The 26,288-nt window shown below is 38.3% G+C and overlaps 1 protein-coding gene across 2 annotated transcripts in view; it reads left to right on the top strand.

The window, feature by feature from the left end:
* Positions 1 to 25,164, top strand: part of onecut2 (one cut homeobox 2) — a 31,291-nt gene extending 6,127 nt beyond the window's left edge. For both annotated transcript variants that reach the window (XM_026297890.1, XM_026297892.1), the window contains one exon: positions 23,904 to 25,164. In XM_026297890.1, the coding sequence (XP_026153675.1) occupies positions 23,904 to 24,193 (290 nt within the window). In that variant the 3' untranslated portion in view covers positions 24,194 to 25,164. The remainder of the gene's footprint in view (positions 1 to 23,903) is intronic.
* Positions 25,165 to 26,288: the final 1,124 nt, after the last annotated feature.

Consider the following 26,288-nt stretch of genomic DNA (forward strand, 5'->3'; position numbering starts at 1 on the left):
ACTTGGTATTTTAAAAAAAGACAATAGAATGGGGTGCATATTAGTAGAGTGCTATAATAAAAGGAAAAACTAATTTTGAAAAATATATCCAATCTAAACATCTAGAGCTAGAGCTTGTTCTCTCGTCTCTTCTCCTTCTCATTTCTTTATAGATAAATCTAAATCTGTTTCTTTCTCTTGCCGTCTTTCTCCTCCCTTGCACTGGTCTTTCTCTTTTTCTCTCTCTTTGGGGGGAGGTATTATGTGATCATCAGGGGAATTGAACACAAGAGCAGAGGCAACAGCGGCCCGATGAATTATTGATGGGAATCTCGGTGTGACCCGCCTCGGTCTGCTCACTTCACTTCTTCTTCACCTCGCAGCCGGGTTAACCAGGCAAAATGGAGGGAGGCAGGGAGGGACGTAGCGAGAGGAAGAGGAGTCCATTGTTTGGTTTGAGGACACTGCCTGCTTGTTTTTACAAGTGAATTATAGATGAAAATGGTCATCAAATCAGTGTTAGAGTAGCTCAGATAAAATCTGACCACCTACAGCAAACCTGTATCTTAAATGTTTCATGCTAAATTCACAGTTTACAAATTCAGTACACCAGCCATTTATTTCTGATACTTTGCAGTATTTTCACTCACTAGTTGTTACCTATAAAGAAAGAGAGGGATATGCACTTGAGACAGTGGAAGGCTGTTTGTGGTAATGAAGGATAATAGGTCACTGATATATTTTTAATAGTTTCTGGGGAGCAATTTAGCTCTGTGGCACAGACGAATAAGAAATCAGGCATGGCTTTGGTTTTTTCACTCTAGGTTGGAAAGATGAAAAAACAGAGTATCAAAAGACATATCCTTTAATATCCACTTAGAGTCACATTGTGCTGAAAATCTGAATGACTGAACCAAAATATTTTCCACTTTACACATCCTGCTGCGAGCAGACATAGTGCATTATTAATGAGCCGGACTCTGCTTTATGACACAGATTACCAGCAGTTACCAGTAGCTCTGTGCGTGTGTGTGTGTGTGTGTGTTGTGTGTGTGTGTGTGTCTGAGTGTGTGTTTGGTCTTACAGTTCCAGACTGGGAATACGTTTGTGTCCGTCTTCAGGGTTTGTGTTCTGACCTCGTACATATTCACAGGCTGCTATTGATCTGTAATAATGGATTTCTGGCTGCTGAGAGGAGACTTTTGATGTTTGTCTCTGTCAGTGTGAGAAGATTTGACATAAAGCGCTATCTCTGTGCTGTGCTGTTAATAGCAGTTGTGGAGGCAGGAAGCTAATGGGGCTTTTCCACTAGCACTATTTGGCTCGACTTGAGTCGTTTTCTTTTTGTGTGTGTGTGTGTGTGTTTTACATTAGGGGACAGTACAGTAAAAGCAGGCACTTTTTCTGTACCTCCTCACATCACCTACCACCTCAACGTGTGCAGGCCTGTCATAGCATGGCGACGCGAACCTGAAATGTCCATACCTCCTTGTTGGAGCACGGTGTTGTTTTGTGAGTAGCGTTAGCCATTTGCCTCACTAAAGACAATAAAAATGGAAGTGGCCTGCAGTCACATTTTAGTATCGACTCAGTTCGCTTGAACCTCACCCTAGGGTACTTGCTACCAGGTACTATCCCCTACCCCCCCCAAAAAACGAGTCGAGTGGAGTTGAATGGAGTAGTGCTAGTGGAAAACCCCAAAAGTCTCTTTCCAGGCGCTATTGCCTATTAAGGCTAGACCTGAATATTGGACTATTCAGATACTTGTTCTTTGGTTTTCAATTTTGGTATTCTGATTTTTTTAAAGGTAGGATATAAATAAAGGCAAACAACAAAATCCAACAAAAATTTGTGACTTTAAAAATTGCCTTAAGTGAGGTCAGTGGAGTCAGCATGAGTTGGGGCTGGCCACAAGTTTGAACATGAAAAAGCCTGGAGTTTGTTAGGAAGAGGTGAGTTTTCCAGACCACTGTAGCCTACTCTTCATCTCTGCTTTAGACTCGCAGCTACGTTAACTGCTACTAGCATAACACACTGATATCTCTGACTGACCTGCTAGAGGTCAAGTCATCATAGATAATGTAGAGTCCAGGTTTTGACAAGATGATATAGATTCTTATGACATACAGTAATGGCAGCACAGTGGTTTGGTGGTTAGCAATGTTGCCTCACAGCAAGAAGGTTCCTGGTTCAAAACCCATCAGGGGCCTTCCTGTGCAGAGTTTGCATGTTCTCCCTGTGCTTGTGTGCATTTTCTCTGGGTACTCCAGTTTCCTCTAACAGTCCAAAAACATGTATGTCAGGTTGATTGCTAACTCTAAATTGCCCATAGGAGTGAGTGTGAGTGTGTGAGGTTGTTTGTCTATGGACTGTTCCTCTGCGATGGACCTGTCAGGAGTGTACCCTGAAGAGAGCTATGATAGGCTCTAGCAGATCCCTGTGACCCTAAATAAAAATAAGCGGGTATATATACTGGATGGATGGCTGATGTACAGTGTCTGTAGCAGGTGACTACCAGGAGGAGACTAGCATTATTAAGTTTACATATGCATGTTTTTGCCTCCCTTTCATACATAGAGGCTCTGATATTGCATTTATTCAGCAAAGCACCAGCCTATCAGATCTGTAAACTCCAAATATCAGCCTTGTATGTTCAGAGACTCAGAGACAGCCTTCAGTGTAGCTCCCAATAAGAATATCACAGAAATAGTATAGTGATTTTTTGTTGAGATTGTCCAGAGCAATTATCATGCCCCAATGTCGTCGGATGAGTAGAAGTGTGGCTCAGGCCTACTGAGCAGCTCAGGTTCAGGAGAGAAAATGGCCCTGTCACTGCTTTATTACGGTGGTCAAATCAAACCTGACACCTAGACCGAGCTCTCTGAGGCAGAGCACTCAAAGAACACACACCACAGTCAGACCTACAAAATACTACACACATGCAGGGAGCAGCAGAGTGGACAGCAACACAATTCTACATCATGCTTAACAACTATATCGGTTTTTAAATATAGTTCATTACATCTTACAAACCATAAAATCTGTTCAATACTTCATCATGTATTTAGTCTCCAGTCTGATCAGTGTTGGAGAAATTTAGGACAGACTGAACCTGGAAAAAAAGTGTATTGGAAAGTCTTGATTTGTGATTTTGTGGCTGGAGTTGGTTTTAGAAAGGATGTGAAGAGCACATGTCCATTGTTTGTTTACAGTTTGTTTCAAACCTAATGCAGTTTTTATTTATTGATATTCTTCAATGGACCTGTCCAGGGTGTACCCCTGCCTTTCACCCAAAGAGAGCTGGGATAGGCTCCAGCAGATCTTCATGACTCTGGTTAGGAATAAGCTGGTATAGATAATGGATGGATGGATGGATATAAATAATGGATGGATTTATTGATATTTAAATGTTTAATAGACCAATCCCCAACTTCATCAGTGTTTTTTGTTTTGCTTTATGAATTCTTTCTTGTACTTGTTCTGTCATTCCTCTTTGGTTTCCTTCCTCTTGTGGTCCCCCCTCCCTTTAGATCAATTAGTATTGGTGTCACAGCACAGCTGAAATAACTCTGTCTGGAGGCGTAATGAACCACATCAGGCAGTACTCACCTGTCAGTCCATGGGCAGTATTTATGGTGACAGACAGTGTTACAATAAAAGGAAAATAAAAAGGTCAGATTTTTTAGGACCAAAATCATTGATCTAACTATGCAAATTAAACAAAAATTAGTTAAAATGATTATAATTACTATTATAATCATACCTATTATTCATAGTATTCGTAGTATTTAGGTAATTACTAAAACAACATTAATGTCATAAATTGATAAATTATTCTTTTATTTATAGCATTAAAAATAAGATCATATAGAGATTAAAATAATGTTTTCAATATATAATAATTATCTAATGTGATTTTTTTTTAAAATAGCCTTGCTTTAAACTATTACCTACTAATAATTCATTCATTCATTCATTCATTATCTATAACCGCTTATTCCTATTCAGGGTCATGGGAATCTGCTGGAGACTGTCCCAATTGTCTTTGGGTAAAACGCAGGGGTACAACCCGGACAGGTCACCAGTCCATCACAGGGCACCTACTAATAATTATTAATTGAAAATAATATTAATGAATGTTGAGAAAAGAAAATTCATATTTTAAATAACATATTGGACAACAAACAACAATCATATTAATAATAATTGTATACATAGAATGAAAAATATATGATATTCCTATTTGCTGATGCATGTAAAAGTGCTGATATATAACATATAACTGATCAATACACTGATGGTCAGATTCTGAGGCTAAACACAAACAAGGAAGTGCATGCACATTCTGTTTGTTGTCCTTTGTGCTCCTGTCCCTGCTGATGATGTTTTTCCCTTATATTGACTTTTCTCTCTGTCTTGCGAGTGTGTTTTTCTAAAATGCGTGTGTGAAGCAGCAGTTTGGGCTCAGTCCTGCATGCGGATGGATACTGTGGATCGATGGCTGTAATCCCAAGCAGATTAAAAGAGCATTAATACTCGCAACGATAACGTAAACGGTGTGGACTGAGATCTCCATTGATCTGCAGGAACCTGATCCAGAGCAGTTCCTGGAAGAGATGGGGGAGGGAAGGTGGAGAGAGGAGGAGAGAGAGCTGACACTACACAACAGAGAGGGAGAGACAAGCTGTATCATAGTGGTTCATACCAGAGAGCAACAATATGGACCATTTAATGTATGATAACATTTGAGTATTTATAACTTAGCAACTGAAAGATATGAGTATGCAGATGCAGATGCATAATATGCAGCTGATGGGCTGTAAATGATCCACCAACCTGACCCACACACCCTACAGGGCACAGTAGATTTTATATTAAATTAAATCTGACCTGTTTAATCAGTTAGTAGGAAACTGAATATAAATGTAAAACATTCTTTCTGTTTTTAAACTCAACACGATCACCAGTCACCTTATTTAACATTCTGAGCTGCTTTGACCAGGGTGCCATAAATCCTTTTTTAAGTTCTGGGTACACAAAGTGGAGCAACATAGGTGTTGATAGTTACTTAATGATTATAGTGACTTCTCACAGGGGTAGTTAGTCGAGTAGTTAGTCGAGTAGTTGGTGAGCGAACCACTAACACGCTGGCTGGATGTGAACATGCTACCAATAATGAGTCAAAATAGCTCCTCAAGCTAGAAGGCTGGTTGCTAGCACACAGAATGACTACAATGTCTGATTTGGTGTAACTCAGTTTTCTTCTATGTTCAATTTTTAACATTCATATTTTTTGTTTCTTGCCCTGATGTATTGGTATATTTATCTCAACTACTCAGTTTTTTAAGTTAGTTGACACTTTGTCTTATCATCTGTACCATTTGCTCTTTTAAAGTCAAAAACAAACACAATTGTACCAAGACTTTAAAGGTCGGGTTCTTATTTTCCACTCTGTGTACCTATTGCAAATTTGGTGGTAAAAGCATTAAAAACAGCAAGTTTGATGTGTATCAGACAGATGGGTTTGAAGGGAATCTGCCTCTATTTGATTGGGCCACATAACTTGATTCATTGAGCTGAATGTGTCTGTTATTGGATTATGTTTCATATTGGATGGATGAGATTGAATTGTAGATATTACAGCCTTTAATAGAGATAGGTTTAGCAGAAACAATTGGGCAGAAACATGGAGTAAAAAACTAAAGGCATAAAATGAAGACAATATAAATAAATAATGACACAGAATAAACATAGAAAAGCAAACCATAACCAACTAATAATTAATAAATAACTACAGTTCCTTAAAAATAGCATAATATAAACAATAAGAAAATATATTTGTGAAAAAGTATGTGGGCAGTTAGTTTCTCTGTGAGTATATCTGAGTTACTTTTCATCTCTGAGAGCAGGAAACTTGATCAACTTGTATCACTCGCCACTGATCATTTGGAGACAAAGACAACAGTGAGCAGTTTGCTAGGATGTCCATTTATAGCTGCCCAACCTGCTTTTGCTCAATCACTGATTATAATATAACCTATTGATCATAGAATATTATCTTTCTTTTCTTCCTGTGTTTGCTCTCTGTTGGAACTGTGCTGGGACACAGAGTGGTTACAGCTTTAGGCCGCCAAAAAAACACTGCTGATAAGAAAAGGTACTGGGAGGCCAGTTAACTCATCATCTATTATTCTGTGTGCGTGAACACAGCTTCCCTCACAGTCAACATTCAGCAGGTTAAAGGTTAGTAAATGTTTTCTCTGCAGCTTTTCAAACTGTCTCTCCAGAGACATTCACTTTTGACATCAAAATTTTATTTCACTGTTATTTCTTTTAAACCTTTGAACTTGTGGCTTTTTGCTGTTTTTTTTTTTTTTTTTTACCCCTTTTGCACAGACTCCACTATGTACTGTATTAGCCCTTAGGAGTCTACTATCATAGATAGATAGAAAATGGGCCTAGACTTCCTAGACAAGGGTTAAGGAATGCCATTTATTTTTATTTGTGGACTTCACTTAAGAGGACAATTTTTGTGTTAAGACCAATGTTGATGGCACATTTCATCTCTTAAAAGAATTTGGTGGCTAATATTTCTGATATAGGATAAAAAAGCACTACAATTCCCAAAAATGCATTGTGTGAGACTGTCTGAAATTACTGCCTATTTGCACATTCTGCTCTAATTTTGCCCTTGTTTGTCAACTTGAGGCAGAAACAAACATTGTTAGCATTAAGAAATCTGTGAAAGGACTGCCAAGTACTGCTGGTGATGAGCCAACGGGGACAGCGCCAAATGTGCAAGCTACCCAAACAGGGAAAAGTAGATGAGGCAGATTCCACCCTAGGCTTCACCAGTTGTGATGGTGGTAAGAGAGAATTAAGTGTGTTGTGTGTCTCAAAACATCAGCTTCTGATAGTATGAAGCAGAACATGTTAAGACATCAATTGGAGAATTTCTATCCAAAATACAAACAGATGCCAATTGATTTCTTTAGGTAACCCAATGTAAGCGCATAACACACTTTCAGTAATGGCTGATGAAGCAACAACCAACAATTTGAAGGCTGCTTCTTTGTCTGTCATTTGGTGCTAGCCTGATAATGTACGGTGCATTTTTCATTGAATACAACTACCTGCTGTGGCCAAACATTAATGACACTGGTGAGATAGAAGAGAGTTGCAGGCAGGAAATCCAAAATAATGAGCAAAAGATACTAAAAATCTCTGCAGAGCTGAGGAGGACTATTGCAAGGAATACAATAACAAACACGTAATTAAAATTGTTGAACCACCATGGATAAACTGGTTTCCCCCTGTCAAAGTCCAGCGATTTGTATAAAATGTAGGTGTACAATATTAGGTGTACAATATATGAATGTTGCCTCAAGGGGTTGTATCACCAAATGATTTTTTTATAAATATTTCTGTTACTACAGTATCTTGATTATTTTTTTCAAGCTCTTGCCATTTTCTTTTGGAATGTTAGATACTTTCACTGCCTTTGGGCCACAAAATACCTTATGATGAAAGGAAAGGAAGGCTAAATCATTCTTTTGGTCAAACTGCTCATTACCACATTAAATTAAATTGTAGAGGATATAGCCAAGAATGTCAGGTACCACAGCACTGAGGGCTTGGTCTAGGTATTCTTCCAGTCTGGTTTATACATTAATTTAGCATATACAGTGGGTACGGAAAGTATTCAGACCCCTTCAAATTTTTCACTCTTTGTGTCATTGCAGCCATTTGCCAAAATCAAAAAAGTTCATTTTATTTCTCATTAATGTACACTCAGCACCCCATCTTGACAGAAAAAAACAGAAATGTAGAAATTTTTGCAAATTTATTAAAAAAGAAAGACTGAAATATCACATGGTCATAAGTATTCAGACCCTGTGCTCAGTATTGAGTAGAAGCACCCTTTTGAGCTAGTACAGCCATGAGTCTTCTTGGGAATGATGCAACAAGTTTTTCACACCTGGATTTGGGGATCCTCTGCCATTCTTCCTTGCAGATCCTCTCCAGTTCTGTCAGGTTGGATGGTGAACGTTGGTGGACAGCCATTTTCAGGTCTCTCCAGAGAAGCTCAATTGGGTTTAGGTCAGGGCTCTGGCTGGGCCAGTCAAGAACAGTCACAGAGTTGTTCCGAAGCCACACTTATTTTAGCTGTGTGCTTAGGGTCATTGTCCTGTTGAAAGGTGAACCTTCGGCCCAGTCTGAGGTCCTGAGCACTCTGGAAGAGGTTTTCTTCCAGGATATCTCTGTACTTGGCCGCATTCATCTTTCCTTCAATTGCAACCAGTCGTCCTGTCCCTGCAGCTGAAAAACACCCCCACAACATGATGCTCCCACCACCATGTTTCACTGTAGGGATTGTATTGGGCAGGTGATGAGCAGTGCCTGGTTTTCTCCACACATACTGCTTAGAATTAACGCCAAAAAGTTCAATCTTGGTCTCATCAGACCAGAGAATCTTATTTATCATAGTCTGGGAGTCCTTCATGTGTTTTTTGGCAAACTCTATGCAGGCTTTCATGTGTCTTGCGCTGAGGAGAGGCTTCCGTCGGGCCACTCTGCCATAAAGCCCCGACTGGTGGAGGGCTGCAGTGATAGTTGACTTTGTGGAACTTTCTCCCATCTCCCTACTGCATCTCTGGAGCTCAGCCACAGTGATCTTTGGGTTCTTCTTTACCTCTCACCAAGGCTCTTCTCCCACGATTGCTCAGTTTGGCCGGACGGCCAGGTCTAGGAAGAGTTCTGGTCGTCCCAAACTTTTTCCATTTGAGGATTATGGAGGCCACTGTGCTCTTAGGAACCTTGAGTGCTGCAGAAATTCTTTTGTAACCTTGGCCAGATCTGTGCCTTGCCACAATTCTGTCTCTGAGCTCCTTGGGCAGTTCCTTCGACCTCATGATTCTCATTTGCTCTGACATGCACTGTGAGATGTAAGGTCTTATATGGACAGGTATGTGCCTTTCCTAATCAAGTCCAATCAGTTTAATTAAACACAGCTGGACTCCAGTGAAGGAGCAGAACCATCTCAAGGAGGATCAGAAGAAATGGACGGCATGTGAGTTAAATATGAGTGTCACTGCAAAGGGTCTGAATACTTATGACCATGTGATATTTCAGTTTTTCTTTTTTAATAAATTTGCAAAAATTTCTACATTTCTGTTTTTTTCTGTCAAGATGGGGTGCTGAGTGTACATTAATGAGAAATAAAATGAACTTTTTTGATTTTGGCAAATGGCTGCAATGGGACAAAGAGTGAAAAATTTGAAGGGGTCTGAATACTTTCCGTACCCACTGTAGGTATTTGAGAGAAAGCTGAATGCTTCAGACAGTTCAGAAAGGGTTTACAGTAGTTTTGTTCAATCTATTAACACATAGAAACAAGATAGATGAAATGAGAGAACTGAAAAGAAGGGGAAAAAGAAGAGGAGTACTTTATTAATCCCCAATTAATCCCCAAATTCAATTGTTACAGCAGGTTTTTTTTGTGTTTTTTTGGGGGTTTGTGCGTGTGTGTGGGTTAGTGTTTATATGGTGGAATTATAGAGTCTTATGGCTGTGGACACAAAAGACTTCCTGAATCACTCAGTCTTGGCTTTAGGAGGAATTAGTCTGTAGCTGAATGAACATCCCATTCGCCACAGTTCCTCATGAAATGGGTGGGCAGAATTGTCCAGTATGGAGTTGATTTTGTCCACCATCCTCCTCCTCTCTGCCACAGCCTCCAGACTGTCCAGTTCCAGTCCAACAACAGAGTTTGCCTTCCTGAAAAACAGCAAAGAACAGTGCGCTCACTACTACAGACTGATAGAACATCTTCAGTAGTTTGTTGCACACACTAAAGGAACAGAGTCTCCTGAGGAGACTTTCTTAAAGAGTGCATCTGTATTGTTTGACCAGTTCAGTTTGTTGTTAATGTGGACTCCAAGGTATTTGTAGGAGTCCACAATCTCTTCTTCGTCTCCAAGGATAGAGACAGGGACTGGGGTCTTCCTGCTCCTCCTAAAGTCCACCAGTTCTCTGGTTTTGTTGATATTGAGCTTTAGAAAGTTGTTGTTACACCCATCAACAAAGCTTTTTATCAAGTGTCTGTAATCCTCACTGTTATCATTATTGATGCATCCAATGATTGAAGAGTCATCAGAGAACCTCTGGAGGTGACAGGTTCCTGAGTTGTAGCAGAAGTATGAGGTGTAACCTGGCTTTGTAAGTCACATATCACTTTGATGTTGGTGTTGGTGTTTATTACAATATACATTTCTGTTTGTTTAGTAGCATTTTAATTTGCAGAGTAGTGGACGAAAAGCAAAAAGATGTAAGAAAGTGAGACAGAGAGTAATTAAGGTGGATGACATCAAACCCCCGTGAGGCCATTTCCTCATCAACTTAGTGACATCATAAAGCCACTAGAGGCTGTGATTGGTCAGCTGCTTTCTCATGGTGAACAAGTGGAGATACATTACAATGTGCGTGTGTGTGTGTGTGTGTGTGTGTGTGTGTGTAAACAGGCAGAGGGACCTTTGTCCAGTGAAGTCATCACAGACTATGTGGACATGCAGATTATGCACCGATAAAACATCTCTCCACACACACACACACACACACACATAGTCTGAATACTCTCTGTGTCCCCATTTATTCCTCAGTACATTCAGTCAAATAAAATGATTTACCCATTCTGGACACATATGTGGGCTATACACACACAGAAATCCTTTTATTTTTTAACCCTTTTTATTTTGTTTTATACTGTAAAATACTGTGAACTTTCACATTAACAATAAAGTCGAATGTGGATGAAACTTAGTTTAACATAGTAATAATACCATAACATGCCAAAGCCTGAAATGTTGTTTAGGATGTTACAATATTTAACCTCAGGTTCAGTAAATCTTAACTTCATTAATATATAGTTTAATCTATGTCAAACTGCTCAATAACTTCCTCCAACACCTGGGCAGTGCAGTGTCCAGCCAATGATTCTGAAACAGGAGGGAGTACATGCAACCATAGTAGTGAAGAAGCAATTCATAATCTAACCATTCAACAAAAGGGTTATTTCTTTCATTTTGATAATCAACTGTCCAAGTCACTTAATAAGTAGAATGACTATTGCCATACTGTCATGTCTGAGGCTGTACAGTGATGTTTTCAGCTAAATGCTAATGTCTTTGTACATGATTGCTAAGACTGACAATGCTCATATGCTGATGTTATTCATGTATACTGGTAATCATGTTTACCATTTTACCATTTAGCATGATAGCATTCCAACATTTTCTAATTAGCACTAAACGTAAAAATGTAATTAGTTTTGCAGGTTTTGGTCATAAACCAAACTACTGCACAAATGAAAACCTAATGATGACATTAGACGAAAGGTTAAAGGATCAAATATGACATGAATAGGGGTAGCTAATTTTATGGGAATATTTTAACTTCTCAACTGATAAATATTGCTAGAGATTCATTCATGTGCCCAGATACTACTATATGTGTGTGTCTGAGAGATAGAAACAAAGACAGTGTGTCTTGAGTCTGTTGTTCCATTTCCGGTTATCCTCTCCAAAAGGATGGAGGAAAGCATTGTGGTGCATTAAGCACAACCACACACACACACATGCACGAACACACGCACACACACACACACACACACACACACACACACACACACACACACACACACACACACACACAAGCTCATAGTGGTGTGCTGATCGCTAAGTGCTATGATGCTGTGTGTCTCCATATACTCTGTGTGTGAGTTTAAGTGCCGAGATGCTTAACGTGTGTTTGCCAGGCTGCCATGCTGAGCTTCAATAGCACACAAAGTCTGCAGACGTCCACTCAGTTATGATATGTCTATAGTTTTGGCAACTTAGTTTAAAATAGTAATAATACAAAGTATGTAATTTTCTATAATTTTGTGAACTACTAAGTAAATGCAGAATAACTCCCAACCAAATGCAATGGCAAAGTGTGTGATCCAGTATCAATTCCTGTCCCTTAGGTCTTTAGAAAACCTCATTCATTTCACAGTAATACAATGTAGAAAAACAGGGGGAAGGTGCAGAGACTCACAGTCAACAGGAACACCAGTCAGTGAACACTTGTGCTGAGGGACCTATAGTAGCTGTATTAGGAGCTCTGAATAAAATCTGCTCTGTGGTTGACTGCGTTACTTTGCTCAGTTAAACCATTTCAAATGTAACAATTTCAGCATGTGTGTATGTATTTGTGTATGTTTGCTGATCAAACGTACTCTTGATTTTTCAATTTGTGCTAAAATCTTGCTTTGGTACTGATCATATTTGGTTGGTGGTAGTTCAGTTATTTATTCTTATTTTTAGTGATGCAACAGTTGTTTTGACTGACATACTGATCTAATAATACATAGATAATATATGGTGATGTGAGAGGCTTTGTGCAGTTTGGAGGCTTTTTATTTGGATTTGTGTTTTCAAACTGCTGATAGTTTACAATATAAATGGCTGATTATAATGGATATCCATCCATTGTTCACCGCTTATCCTGGCACCCTCAGAGTCTCAGGGAAGCTGGAGCCACCCTGGGTACACCTGGTCATCAGTCTTATTATAATGAATATGTGGGATATATTTCTTTTATCATTTAAACAAGTGGTTTATATATAGTAGTTAAACTGAGGACTTCTTTGCAGAGACAAACCATGTTAACATGTTTAACCAAGGAAATAGAGGACAGTAAATTTAAAGTTAGAATTAATCTGTTCATCTGTTCAGAGTTGTGATGAATATTTTAATTAGCACTAGTGGCGTCTGGCCAATACAGGGCTCTAGGGCGCCGCCCCACCCCCTGCCCACCGGCGAAACTTTTTTTTAAATTATTTATTTGTTAAATAAAAATAATTATAAGTAATTAATATTACTAGTTCATATATATGTATGAGAAAATATTGTGGAAAAAACATGTAATATATTAAATATAAATCAGTATTTGTGGTAAAAAAAAAAAAAACCTGCAGCAGCTCAACTTGGGGCGAACTAAACATCACCCAGTCAGTGACACAGCACAGCCAATCAAAGCTCTCAGACAGACACATAGCAACAGAAATTCAGCCAATCAGCGTCGGGTAATATGACGCCTGAAGGGCGACGATTGTGGAGTGACAGCGACCTACAGTGATGCTGATACCTGAGAGTCGCAACTTCAGCTTTCTCCTAATTCAGTCAGATTTATTCTTCAGATTCAATTTGAAAAATAACTTTGGTGGAGAAATTACAGGTTAAAGAGCTTGGTCCAGATCAACGCGACATCATAATCAAACAACAAGCTAGTGAAGAAGGTAAAATATGTGTGAGAGCTTTCACTCGTAATTGGTAACTTACAGCAGGAAGACTTGGCTAGCTAACGCCGTGTTTTGTTTCCCTTGTTTACTTTCTAAAACGGGAGGGACAGACACAGCATGGACTGTGACAGGAATTAGGGACGTTAAACTTTTATCTAAAAAAAAATTAAGAAACATGAATGTACAAGAGCACATATGACGCATACGGTAAAGCTAGCCATGCTAGTTAACATCGCCCCCTAACTGGTCAGAGGGCACAGAACTGCGGTGAAAAATACAATTTATATAGCAACATAATGCAGTTTTCCCTAAACAGATTAAATTGACCTGTATCCTTAAATATTTATATTATATATATATGTGTGTTTTAATATATATACAGTATATACATATACAAGTTTTTATATTATATTAATTGATATATTGTTTATGTATATTTTGCCTTTGTGTAATGGCCAAACATTTTAATATTGACTGCTGAACATTTCCAAGACCATGAGTTATGTTATTGCCCTGCAGTTCTTCTTTAATTGTACTCGGATGGTTACTGAACTAAGTAAATTTGGCACAGCCCCACCTACAAAACACAGTAAGCTGCAATACAGTAATTTACTCCAAATACAGGATAAACCTATATAAAATAAAGTTTTAAGATTAATGACATTTTCTTGTCTCATTTTGAATTGATCCAATTCAAGACTTTTGTTATGCAGTATTTCCATAAACTTCTATAACAAGTAATAGCACTACTAGTACTTATTAACCCCACTCAGGGAATCGTGACTAATTACCATCCCTTCTTGCCCACAGCACTGTAAGACATACTGCTCAGAGCCAGTAGATTAAATGACAGTTAACAGTTGTGATTATTTAGAGGGATAAAAGTCACAACGACATCATGCACATTAACAGACATCATTGCTGATTAATGATTTCATCCAAACATCGCTCAGCCCTGCTGGCTCATGACAGTATTGAGGCATCCAAGTGTGGCGCCACACACAAGCACCGAAGTGTATACCAAAAGGCGACTTTACTACTTACCCTGCACTTATATGCCCTCTCTGTAATGGATACCAAGGCTTAAGTGGTAATGGTGCAATAAAAAAAGACAGAGAGAAGGAAGAGGAGAGATACGAACAAAGGAAAAAGAGGGAGGGAGAAAGGAGGGAAAGGTAGGGAGGATGAAGGAGAGGCAGAGGGAAGGAGACAGGAAGGAAGAAAAGAGATGGAGGAGAGAGAGGAAAGACTGGCGGATAGAGTTAAAGAGATAATGGAGACAAAAGAGAGATGAAAGTGAGCAACCAACAAAAGCTGAATGACAGATGAGACCATAGCAAAAAAAAAAGAAAGAAAGAAGGGAAAATAGTGATGAAAGATGAAAAAGAAACAGCAGTTAAATACAAAATGACAAAGACAGTCTGACATAGGACATAAGAGACGGCAGATAAAAAGCTAGCTGGAGCTCTCCGGTTGATGGCAGCCCTTTGTGCTATAAATCCCTTTTTTCTTACAGAACGCAGCCTGTATGTCTGAGTCTGTAGAGTCCTGACAGCCATCTATGGCTTTATATTCAGCTTTATTGATCCACAAACTCTCTGCTCTCTTTTTTTAATCTCCCTCTGTGTCACTTTGTTTACTTGTAAATCTATACCTCTTCATCTCAGTATCCCTCTTATATTCCTTCGTCAGAGCATCACAGAGATGGAAAGAAGAGAAAATGGTAAAAGAGAACCTTTTTCAACTTGCCAAACATTTAATTGCACTTTTCTATGGCGACTGTTGCCGACCCTTGCCGCCATAGAAAATGCAATTAAATGCGTTTTTTATGCGTTATTGTTTCTGTAATTAATTATTTCTCTGAGCTGACAAGTGCCTCAAACAAATGTTTTGTACTTTTGTAAGCAACTCCACCATTGACAGCCGAAGAGAAGCCAGGACTTCCACGTTCTGTTCCACAAGTAAGACAACCTCATTCCAAATCATACTGACATGTCAGAAAAAGAAACCACTGAAAGCTCTAAACCTGACCAACATACCTGAAGGTCAAGAACCTGACACACTGAGGTAATTTGAGTGGAAATCTATGAGAACAGACAAGGAGGAGCAAACTACAGATGTTTTTTAGAGCAGAGAAAAATGGCATTAGAGAGTGGATTTGACTGGACATCATGAATAAGTGAGAAATGGTGGAAAAAAACCTCTTAGGAGTTGTAGTTGTTTTAAATTCTAACAGAAGCTCATTGAGCAGCAAGGTGACATAAATTGTTGTCAGGGGCGTTGGGGGCGTTGAGGGGAGGGTTGTGGGGGCGTGACGGGCGGAGTGAACGACACATAATGGCTGCTGCTACAGGAGGAGATGAGAAGTCCCGAGTGCAACAAGACATGTCGGAATGGTTAGTTAACATTTTGTTTTACCGTGTTTGATATTATTCCATGATTGTGTATATAATAACAATGGGACTAGGCCATTATTAGATGGTAACCGCTACTTTGTCTTTCCTCTTTATGAGCAGATTGAATAAACAACGTAACTAACGTAATAGTGTTTTTGGTCAAAGATAGCGACACAATATGCAGAGAAGATGGATGATTTTCCAATTTGGTATTGCTAGTTACGTGTGTTAATGCATTTATTAATCTGTCAGTTGTAAAGAGAAAATTAAAAATTGCACAGATACTGGGGGACAAGTGCCAGTTAATGTAAGTAGCTATATTAGCTATTACTGCTATTAGGCAATGGTATGAGCAACACTAGTAACTTAGGGAAATGTCTGTTATTAGTTTAAAAATGTGCTGCTTTGTCTAATTTGTAGCTAGCTAAGTAACAATGGACTTAGGCATTTCAATGTGTAATGTGAATAATTGACACTGTGCACTGTAATTATAGCACGTTTTATATGCTGATGTGAAAGTCAAAGCATGTTAATATGGTTTATACTGTATCATAGCGTTTGTTCCTATGTGCCAAGACAGACACATGAACTATTGCTACAGAGATAGACCACAAGTGTGTTTGGCTACTAGTCACAAATGTTATTGTCTGGGTAATACTGTCATTAAACTTATCTTTTCCTAACCAGGTCACAAGACACCTGAAAAGCTTCTAGACCATCATGGTGAGCACCTGGGGCTGGAACATGTGTTTGAATGTGTCACAGAAGACATTCAAAATGTATCAGGCTGACTATGACTCCTTCTGTCTAAAAGGATTAACTCAATAAGTCTGACAGGCTGTTATTACCAATTCTTTGGAAACTGTATGATTAAAAATAATGTTTTAGAAATGTATGAATGACATTAAAAAATGTAGCTATATCTAACAAAGCTGAATGAATAAGATGGGCTGCCTCACAAAGAAAGTACAAATTCATAAAATAATATACTGTATCTTAACTGCATATATACACGGAGTAATCTGCAATTGGTTAATTTAAATAGTATAAACATTCAAAAGGTTTTCAGAGTGTAACATTCTTTATTTACAAAAAATGGGGAAAAACATACACAAAAAAATATACATTTTGTACAAGTTTTCTTCATAAAACGTTCTTTTTTCTGACATGCCTCAGTCACGTGATAAAATATCTAATAGTGGATCTGTGTGACTTTTGGAAGATGTTACAGGGATACAGAAGCCTTGTAAGCTGGTCCTGGGGATTCACGGAGGATCCGAGTGGTCATTTCTGCCCGTGTGGTTCTGCACATACAGTCAGGATTTCCTGATGCAGAAGGCAGCTACGCTGGATTTTGACCTCCGGTTGATTGAATCACATCTTGAAACACATCTTTGTCTGACTGGTCTGTCTACACAGAGGGTGGCGGGACACGTATCCTCAGGATAATGTATGTTGCCGGATGGAATATGGTTTCCATCACAAAAGAGAAACAGAAATATTGTTTGATGCTTTTGCACTACATGTTTTTAAACAGCCTATTTTCTGTTTGTTTTGTTACTTTTTAATAACAGTACATTTTTATTTACATTATTTAAATCTGTAAAAGGTACCAATTTACAGTTTTAGCATGTTTCCTCAAGTAATGGGTTGTTTTTGCACTTTCCTTGTCTTTCTCTGAATATGACAATATTGATGTGCAATACCTCTAAAGTAATAAATGTTGCTATTTTTTAACAATAAGTGCCTGCTATACTTTCACTGGTTTGGCAATGTGTGTGGTCTGCTGTCCAGTACATCACAGTTCATCTCTGAGATTACTTCCAGCCTCTTCATAATTCCTAGCATGAACTTATAATAATGAAGTTATTTTTATATTAAACCTATACAATTGTGTATAAAACATCTACCCCGAAAAGAGCGATCTCCTAGCATGACTAATATACTTCAAATATGTCATTTTACAATTACTATAATAACAAGAACATGAATGACATTGCGTGACATTGTAAGAATTACATTCTAACACCTTGTTAAGCAAATGTCCAGTGTTTTTGTGCTCTATCTGTGTGCACATAAGCACACCATGAAAAACCACTGTCTGTCTGATGGTAAGTCACACATCCAAAGTGGATTTTGCTTTGCTGTTTACAGTGACAGACTCCTGGTTGTATCAGCAAACCAACAAATGTTTTCCACCAAGTAAACCAGGCAGAATTACCACACAAACTATCTGTACTCCTTTCAGTTATCCCCTAAAGACAGACAACATGTCCTGTTTCAGAGTAAAAACGAGGCTATGAGTAGACATGAGTATGTTAGCTTGGCAGCATTAACACTATGTAGCAAATGTGGCGAATTTCAACACGTCCATGTTATAAGAAAACAGAAATAAAATATATAGAAACTCACCACTGTAAATGAAAGTATCCACTTTCCACTCCACCCACAATTTTGCATAATAGGGGACCTTTAACACAATTTTGTCAGTATTTTGTGAATAGCTGTTCTTCTGTTGCATATTGCCTTGTTGATGATTGCCTGTGAGCAGCAAGACATATGTACTGAGGCTGTCATTGTGAAACTGCCTGGCTCTCATATGTACTTGTGAGGATGAAAACAGACTGTGATGACTCTGCTAAACTCCACTTTCTCCTCTCTCTCTTTGTTTGTTTGTATAATGAAACCAAACCTGGCTGGTTCTCCCACTTCCTCTCTTTAAACATTTACTTTGAATAAACTTTCTTTATTGCAGTTCAAGAATAAAATGGAGGACAAAATACTTTACATAAACATGATAATCTGCTCTGCCAATCTTGCCTCATTACCCTCTCCCTCTTTTTTTCTTTTTCTCTTCTGTTGTCCATATTTTCCTCTCCATTTCAAGTGGTCCTTAGCCACTCTGCTGTTTGTTCTCTGTTTCACTGTATTCACTTCAAATGGCTGTTTCAATAAAACACTACCTTGATGTTTGTATTGACATTCAGCAGCCCCTGACTCTTAAAACCTCATTGTAATACATTGATGTGTTTGCAGTAAGTGTTACCAGCTCTTGAAATTCAGCACCTGACTCAACCCTCCATGGATGAAGTAAACAGAGAAAGAGTTTTAAAGGGTGGAATAATGCCTCTAAGCTGCCCTATTGGAAGGCTTGACCTCTTGGTCAGCAGTGGTTGTGAACATCTGATTGTCTTTTCAAAATGTATGTTGTGTGTTTCATAATGGATGTGATTAATTTCTGGATCTGACTTGCATCCAGACACATAAACCAGACCAACATCCTCAGATTGTATTAGCAATTAAAAAGGGTCTAATGTTTCATAAGCTCTTCTTAAGATCACATTAAGTCTACTGTATCTGTAATATAAGCATTTAATATTAATTTTTTTTACACATCACTAAATTAAAACATGCACCAGAAAGGCTAGTTCCTATGTAGAATTAATTGGTTTCAATACAGTAAGCACACTTTATCAGTTGCTTCTGTTACTAAGGTAACTAAACTGAGTTTAGAGAATTATAATAATTAGGGCAGTTTTGATGGTAACCTGACAGACAGTGATGCTGTAGTGATGAGCATGAAATGACTGTGATGATTGGAATGATCATGATAGCAGAGAGAAGAGTTACCACAGTGCTGCTGATGATAATGACGAAGATGATGACTGTGACTTGGCTGACTGTGAAGGATTATGCTGGTAGATAACTGATGATGGTCCTGGGTGCCGCGTGTCATGAGACTGGTTGTGGTGCAGACTGGTTAAGCCTGGCCATGGTAAGGATTCTGATGAGAGTGATTGTCCTGGTGTTGATGAGCATAAGGACTGTTTTTGACTGATGGAGATAGCTGTTATGATATTTGAGTGGCTTCAACTGAAGTAAGTGAATAGAATAGCAATAATTATTGCAATGAGAATGAAAGTTTAATTAATGATTACATGAATAAATAACAAATTTAAACACTAGAAATATAAATGCTTTGACTTTATGGAGGATTTTGTGCTGACAGTATTTCTTTGCAAAAACAACATAATCATCCACCCAGCGTTTCAGTGTAATATTCCTGGTTACAAGTGCAGGTTGTGACATACGTTTGGTGATCAAGGCTTTTGGTTTCACAGTGCCAGCATGATGGTACCAAACCTGGAAAACTCACAATAATAAGATTTGGTGTTTTCTAAGAAATATTTTCAACACATAGCTCCCCCACCAAAAATGGTTGTTTTTACATCTTAGACGTTTGTGTGTGGATTATCCAAACGAGATGCAGCATGCTAATTAGTTCAGACGCGTTGATAGGTGTGTGTTTTGGTTTTTTTTTTTGGTGCTAAGGCAAGTACTGGCATTAAAAATGTAGAGTAACCCAGCCTAATAATAACACCATAGGTGCATGTCCAGGTATCACACAGTCATCAGCATTGTCAACTACACATACAACCACACAGCATAACCTGCCAGCACAGCAGAGAATAGCGTAGCACTGCCTGCAGCTCACTGGCCCCAGTGTTAATACAGAAGAATATTAAAAACACATCCATCTCAGCAGAGAACAGAGACATAAACATTCACCCAGTGGGACTGGGTATATCATTTGAAATTTTTTGACACTGGTGCTTATATAAAACTGGATGTCTGATAAGGTCCTAAAAAGATATTGTTGATATTTCACTGTAAAAAACTAAATTTGTTTTCTTCTTCAAAGCCATGATTTTCATAAACCTAAAAATGCAATCCTCACAAAACAAGAACTTTACTCTACAAAACTGCCAAAATGATCATTTAAATTATCTAGTAAGATAATAAATTAAGTGTTGCAGTGCTATGATTACATAATGACTAGAGTCATAATAAATATTGTGATGAAGATGCTTTTGTGAGAATTTGAGTAATAAAAATGTAATTGTAATAAATTCTGAAATTGATGACATCCTGATGACTGGTGATTACAGTAATGGTGATGACTACGGTTGTGGTTAGTTTCTATGACATATCAGCCAAACACTGACAGAGCAGCATGACACATAACTCTTACTGAGAGAAAAAACAGAAACACAAGGCAAGTGATTTTTGGTATTTTCTGCTGATCTCATTTGCCATTAGAAATGCGTTTAGCAACACACTGATGTCTAGTGAGAGAGCTGATGAAAGACAGAGGAACCCTGCTTTATTGATCCTATTGAGTCAACTCTTACCTTTAAAGAATACCCACCCCTCCCCTTCTTCAGCTCATCCCTCTCCCCACTCGCACCCTTCCTCAAACCAAGAAGCCCCTTTTAAATAATATAATTGTATATTTGATGCTCACAGTAACCTCAACCAGAGGAAAAAAATTCTGATTGAATTACTCAAGTGTGCTCTTTCTCCACTGACAGCAGACTGTGTGTTTGTGTGTTGGCGATTTTGATTGCTCCCTTTCCACGTAGATGTGTCTGCACTTTTTTTTTCTAAAAAAAAAAAAAAGGACCTTGTCTGGCATGAACTGCTGCTGAGCTGCTTCTCACTGGGCAAACGTAAGCAGAAAACAAGGAAAGAGAGAGAGAGAACAGGGGGATGGGTGGTGTGTGTGTGTGTGTGTATGGATTGGTTTATTATTTGTTTTTTAGCCTGTTCTAAGCATTTTTTAAAATGTTATTGTCTATCAAAAAAAACAAAAAAATTTTATAACACAATAGTCAGTCCAGCATTATCTATTTTAAAGCTTCATTTTTACCAACTGCAAGATAGTGTGAATGCTAAAATTATGAACAGCCTTAAATTTCACTATAAAAGTAGATGTATTGTTTTGAAAGGATTGCCTGAGCCATCCAATACCTGTATTAGTACTGGTATTGGTAGCAGTTGTAGTTATAGAAGCACAAAGAGATGCAAAAGTACAGTGACAATGCCAGCAGATGTAGAAGGTGTTCAGAAGAGCTGTAGCAAGCAGCAGTAGTTAAAAATGTAAAAAAAAAAAAAAAAAAAAAAAATGTAGCATTGGCATTAGACTAATAAAAGTAGTATATATCAGTCATAGCAAACAAAGCAGAAAACAGCGGCAGTATTAGTACTAGTTTTTAGTATTAATAGAATATTTTTCAGAAAGGAATCTCATTGCTTTCATTTCCTTAAACATTGAGCACATTTACACAGCGAAAATATTTGGATTGCAGAGAGGACATTTGTGAGGTGACTCAGAGGGAAACGCTGTCAACACCAGGTATTAATGTCACAGTCCTCCCATCAGTCTATTAGCTCACCGTCAGATATTTTATCACCAAGATCATCCAGTAAATAGTTGACTCCAAAGTCCAAGCCTTGTCTGAGGTTTAGCCTTTGAATAAACAAACGTAAATCTGTGACACACTTTTTAGCTTTTTGAGCTGAACAGCATCTCAAATAGAAAAATAACATTAATAACCCAGTGCTCTAAAATAAACAGCAACCAGATTCAAAAAGATAATAGTAAAATAATAAAAGTCTATAAAACTAGTTGAAAGAAAACAGGTAAATGATGTAATATGAGGAGGATGTGCATCTATGTAGGTTTGTATTGTGATTTAAAAGATGAGACTAATTCTGATGCTACTGTCTTACTGAAGGTTTATCTCTCTGGTGTTTTTTCACTTTCACAGACAAATGTGCTATAAACACATTTGGTTACTCCTATTCAGAGATCAATAGTGCCACCTGTCAGTGACAAATTTTATTACAACCACAATAGTTTGATCCCAGATGGTTTGGATAATTAAAATTCACTTCACTTCAATAACTTTTCACATCATTTCACTTATTTACCCAGAGAACAGAAGAATCACTTCTAATGTTAAACAAAAGCGACTTAGGGGAATTTATTTCACAGCTTGTTCATTTAACTATAATGACTGAATTCAAAGCAGGGTATGTTTCATTAGAAGAATTTCAGATTTCAGATGTTCAAGTGGAGACACCAATGTGTCCAAACATGTCAAATATGCCAGCCTGAATTGTGTCTAAAATAATGCATGACATGTAGAAAATATCTATAAAAAATTGAGACCTGTTTTTGTCAACTACCCTTAAAAGCTACATAAATATCTGTAGAACGGACAAGACAGGGAACATCAGTGAGAGAAAAACCTTTGTATCTGTCGTCAGGTCGCTAAACACTGTGAGAAGAGGCTGAGTGTTAGATAGGAGGAGGTTGCTGTGTGTGTGTGTGTGTGTGTGTGTGTGTGTGTTTACAGCGAGGATAGTTTCCCCTTACATAATAGTTTTGTTACTGAATTGAGTCCTTAACCTGATTCGTATTGATCACCCAAGCACTAACTTGTGCATACTTAATTCAGAGAGGTAATCAAATGAAACGCACCAAGACCTCCTTCTCCACCTCCTCCTCATGGACTGAGGTAAAACAGCAAACACATTACAGACAGTTTTATTATTATTGTTTTTGTCGTAAATGTTTTTAGGTAAATGTCTATGAAAGCACAAATAACAGTAATAAATAAACTTACATTACAGGTAGTATTCACTAGTACTAAAAAATATGTAATTTGATCTCCAGCTAAATTAGTGTTGATTTCAAAGGATCAGTCTCTGTATTTTTGACCATATAATTATTAGTATGTTTAGTAAAGGTTCATCATAATGCTCATACACTTACATTTCTTAACCTACACTATATGTATAGAGGCACAATAGAGAAAGGCAGATGCAGAGTTGTGTACAAACAGATATGCTTCCGAACACACCAGGAGGCATTTTTCCTGATTCTCCCCAAACTGATCAGCTGAAGAACTACAATATGAACAGTCTTTTAGATCCAGAGCATTGTGCACATTGGGTCTTTTTCACACGTGGATCGGTTGAGTGTGTCTGGACCAAGGAGAAAATGGTGCATTTTTTCCTTTCAGTTCTGCTCTGGTTTGTGTTCAGACAAGCTTACCTAGACCTTGTAGCATGAAGTCCAAGGACTGGATATTCACTAATAAAGTAATGCCGCAATGCCAGACTCACACAGCAGGTGAACAGATCGCAGAGGTACACAGGAATATAAACTTGTGTCAAGTTCACCTTCTGTTTGTGACACTTCTAACTCATTCAATATTTAACCCTCCAGATAATTAAAACAAGACTAACACTTTTTTCTGTCTCCTCTTCACCCCCACTGCCTCATCCTTTTATTTCCCTTGTTTTCTCCCCCCTCTCCATGCCCAACATTCTCCTCGCAGCATGCAAACGGAAGGAGCAGGACACGGCGAAGGAGCGCAACAGCACACCAAAGAAGTCACGACTGGTCTTCACTGACCTGCAGCGGCGTACTTTGCTGGCCATCTTCAAGGAGAATAAAAGGCCTTCCAAGGAGATGCAGCTCACCATCTCGCAACAGCTGGGCCTCGAACTCACCACCGTCAGTAATTTCTTCATGAATGCCCGTCGCCGGAGCCTGGACAAATGGACAGATGATGGAGCCAGTCCCGGTGCCCAGTCTTCGGCGTCCAGCACTTGTACCAAAGCGTGATAATAGATGACAGGAGGGCAACAGGAAGGGAAGCCAGAGGCAGGGGTCTTGGGTGAGGTAGGGGTGATGGAGAAATCAGGAGGGAGTGAGGGGTCATGGGTGTGGGTCGAGCATTTGTCCAGCAAGGAGGAAAACCAAACTTTTTACATTTTTTTCGTTTGTCTGCTTTGCTTTTGTCAAGGGTGACAAACTGAGAGAGGGGCTGCTCACTGCAACGACTTGTTTGTAGTCAAACCACCTTCTTCACATTCATCATAAATCCATAAAGAAGCTAAAGGGTAAACTCACCTAAAAACATACAAACCTCACTGGAGAACTTTTGAATCATGGACTTTCACTGCTGATGTCTCTGCTAGAAGAGAAGCTGACACACTAGCCCAAATACCAAAGACTAGAAGACAATATATGTTTTCTATTATGCAAGATAAGCTAGGAACCAACAAAACAAAAACAAATGAAAGTTTTATGACTGCAGGATGTGCTAGAAGCTCTGAGATATGATACCATTGTGCAGCAGAGGGTGAAGATTAATCTTTTTAAACCAAACCAAAGACAGAAAGGAGGGGCATAATGGGATCTCTAGAGAAATGTAAGAGAAACTATTTCTCTTCACTAAGATGTAGTTACACAGTTTGACTAAAAACTCTTAGCACAAGATCCATTACTAGCCTGGTACATGTGCTCTCGTGGCTCTGTATGTTGAGGGTTCATTGTTTTGCTAAAAAAACGAATCAATTTATAGTCTGCATGTGCTAATTAATAATAGAGGAAATTTTAAATTAAAATCAGCACTAAAAAATCAGCTTTAAAAAATTCACTCTTTCCCCCTGAGATCAAAGCCTTCTATATCAACCTGGAGTGGTTGTGAGATTATTACTTTCTTAAATACTAGCAAAAAAAATGTAACTTTCATTCAGAGATGATATTTTTCCATTTTGGACAAATCTTTTCAACTGATCAAAGAAACAGCGACATATAATGATTTGACTCTTTAAAGGAGCAGTGAGGATTTGTAAAGTTAGGAAATGGCTATATGCAAGCACAAACACACACATCTACACACAGACATCCATCAAGGCACATGCAACTTTCCTCGTAATTTGAGCCGAAATGTAGAATTATAAGCGTACTCAGCATATATAGTGTTCAGTAGAGTGTTACTGTATTAGAAATTAATATATAAAACATATGTGAGCACAATCTTGAAGCACATTTTCTTTGCAATAGAACCGGGGCTCCCTGCCAAGCCGAGTGGTCTTCACATCTTTGAAAACTCAGGATGCCATTTTTTCTAAACAGTGGCTAAACTCCATTCGGCATCTGTTGTTATACAGTGCAATGTACGAATGTACAAACACACATAGACATACACACTGCTGACAACAAGCAAATACACTCACTTTATAGAAACACACAATCGCACACACAACTGTAAAGTCATTTCCTGAATGTTTTCCAGAATTCCCACGCTGACTAAAACATTATCAGCTATACCAAAACTAAGCTCTAGTTTACCCTGGCTTCACCCACCCATCATGTGTGTTACCATGTCCACCTAGCATTTTAGCATTAGCAGAACATTTGTTCTCAGAACAAAGATACTATTCCCAACGTTAAAAACTGGTGCTATTTGATAACGAGAGCTGTAACTGACATTCGTAACAATTAAAAACAGGCTAATGGTCCACAGGGACATTAGAGATTTGAAGACAGAATTTTTTTATACATAAATTCAAATATTCTACAGGAACAGCTCTCTTTGATAGACCAAACTTCAAATGCATCCTCGATTTACATCTGTGGCCACTCCCTGTTCACAGGAACTTGAAATTTTCTTTGTGCATCCAGAGGGAGCCAGCAATCACCAAAGCATTAAGAAAAGCTTCTGCCTCCAATGCCAAAAACTCTTACTAATGGCAACCATTCCTCGCTATTGCAAATGGAATCAATGAGTTTAGCATATTTGCAAAACTCACCAAGCACAGAAAGTTAAAGATGATCCATGTTTAATAGAGAGTGTTGGGTTTCATTTTTTATTATTAAATGAGCAGAAGCCACAGTAAAAAAATTTTTCAAAACCAAAATCCCTACTGAA

The sequence above is a fragment of the Mastacembelus armatus genome, chromosome 12 (genome assembly GCF_900324485.2).
Source record: "Mastacembelus armatus chromosome 12, fMasArm1.2, whole genome shotgun sequence".
Classification (NCBI taxonomy): Eukaryota; Metazoa; Chordata; class Actinopteri; order Synbranchiformes; family Mastacembelidae; genus Mastacembelus; species Mastacembelus armatus.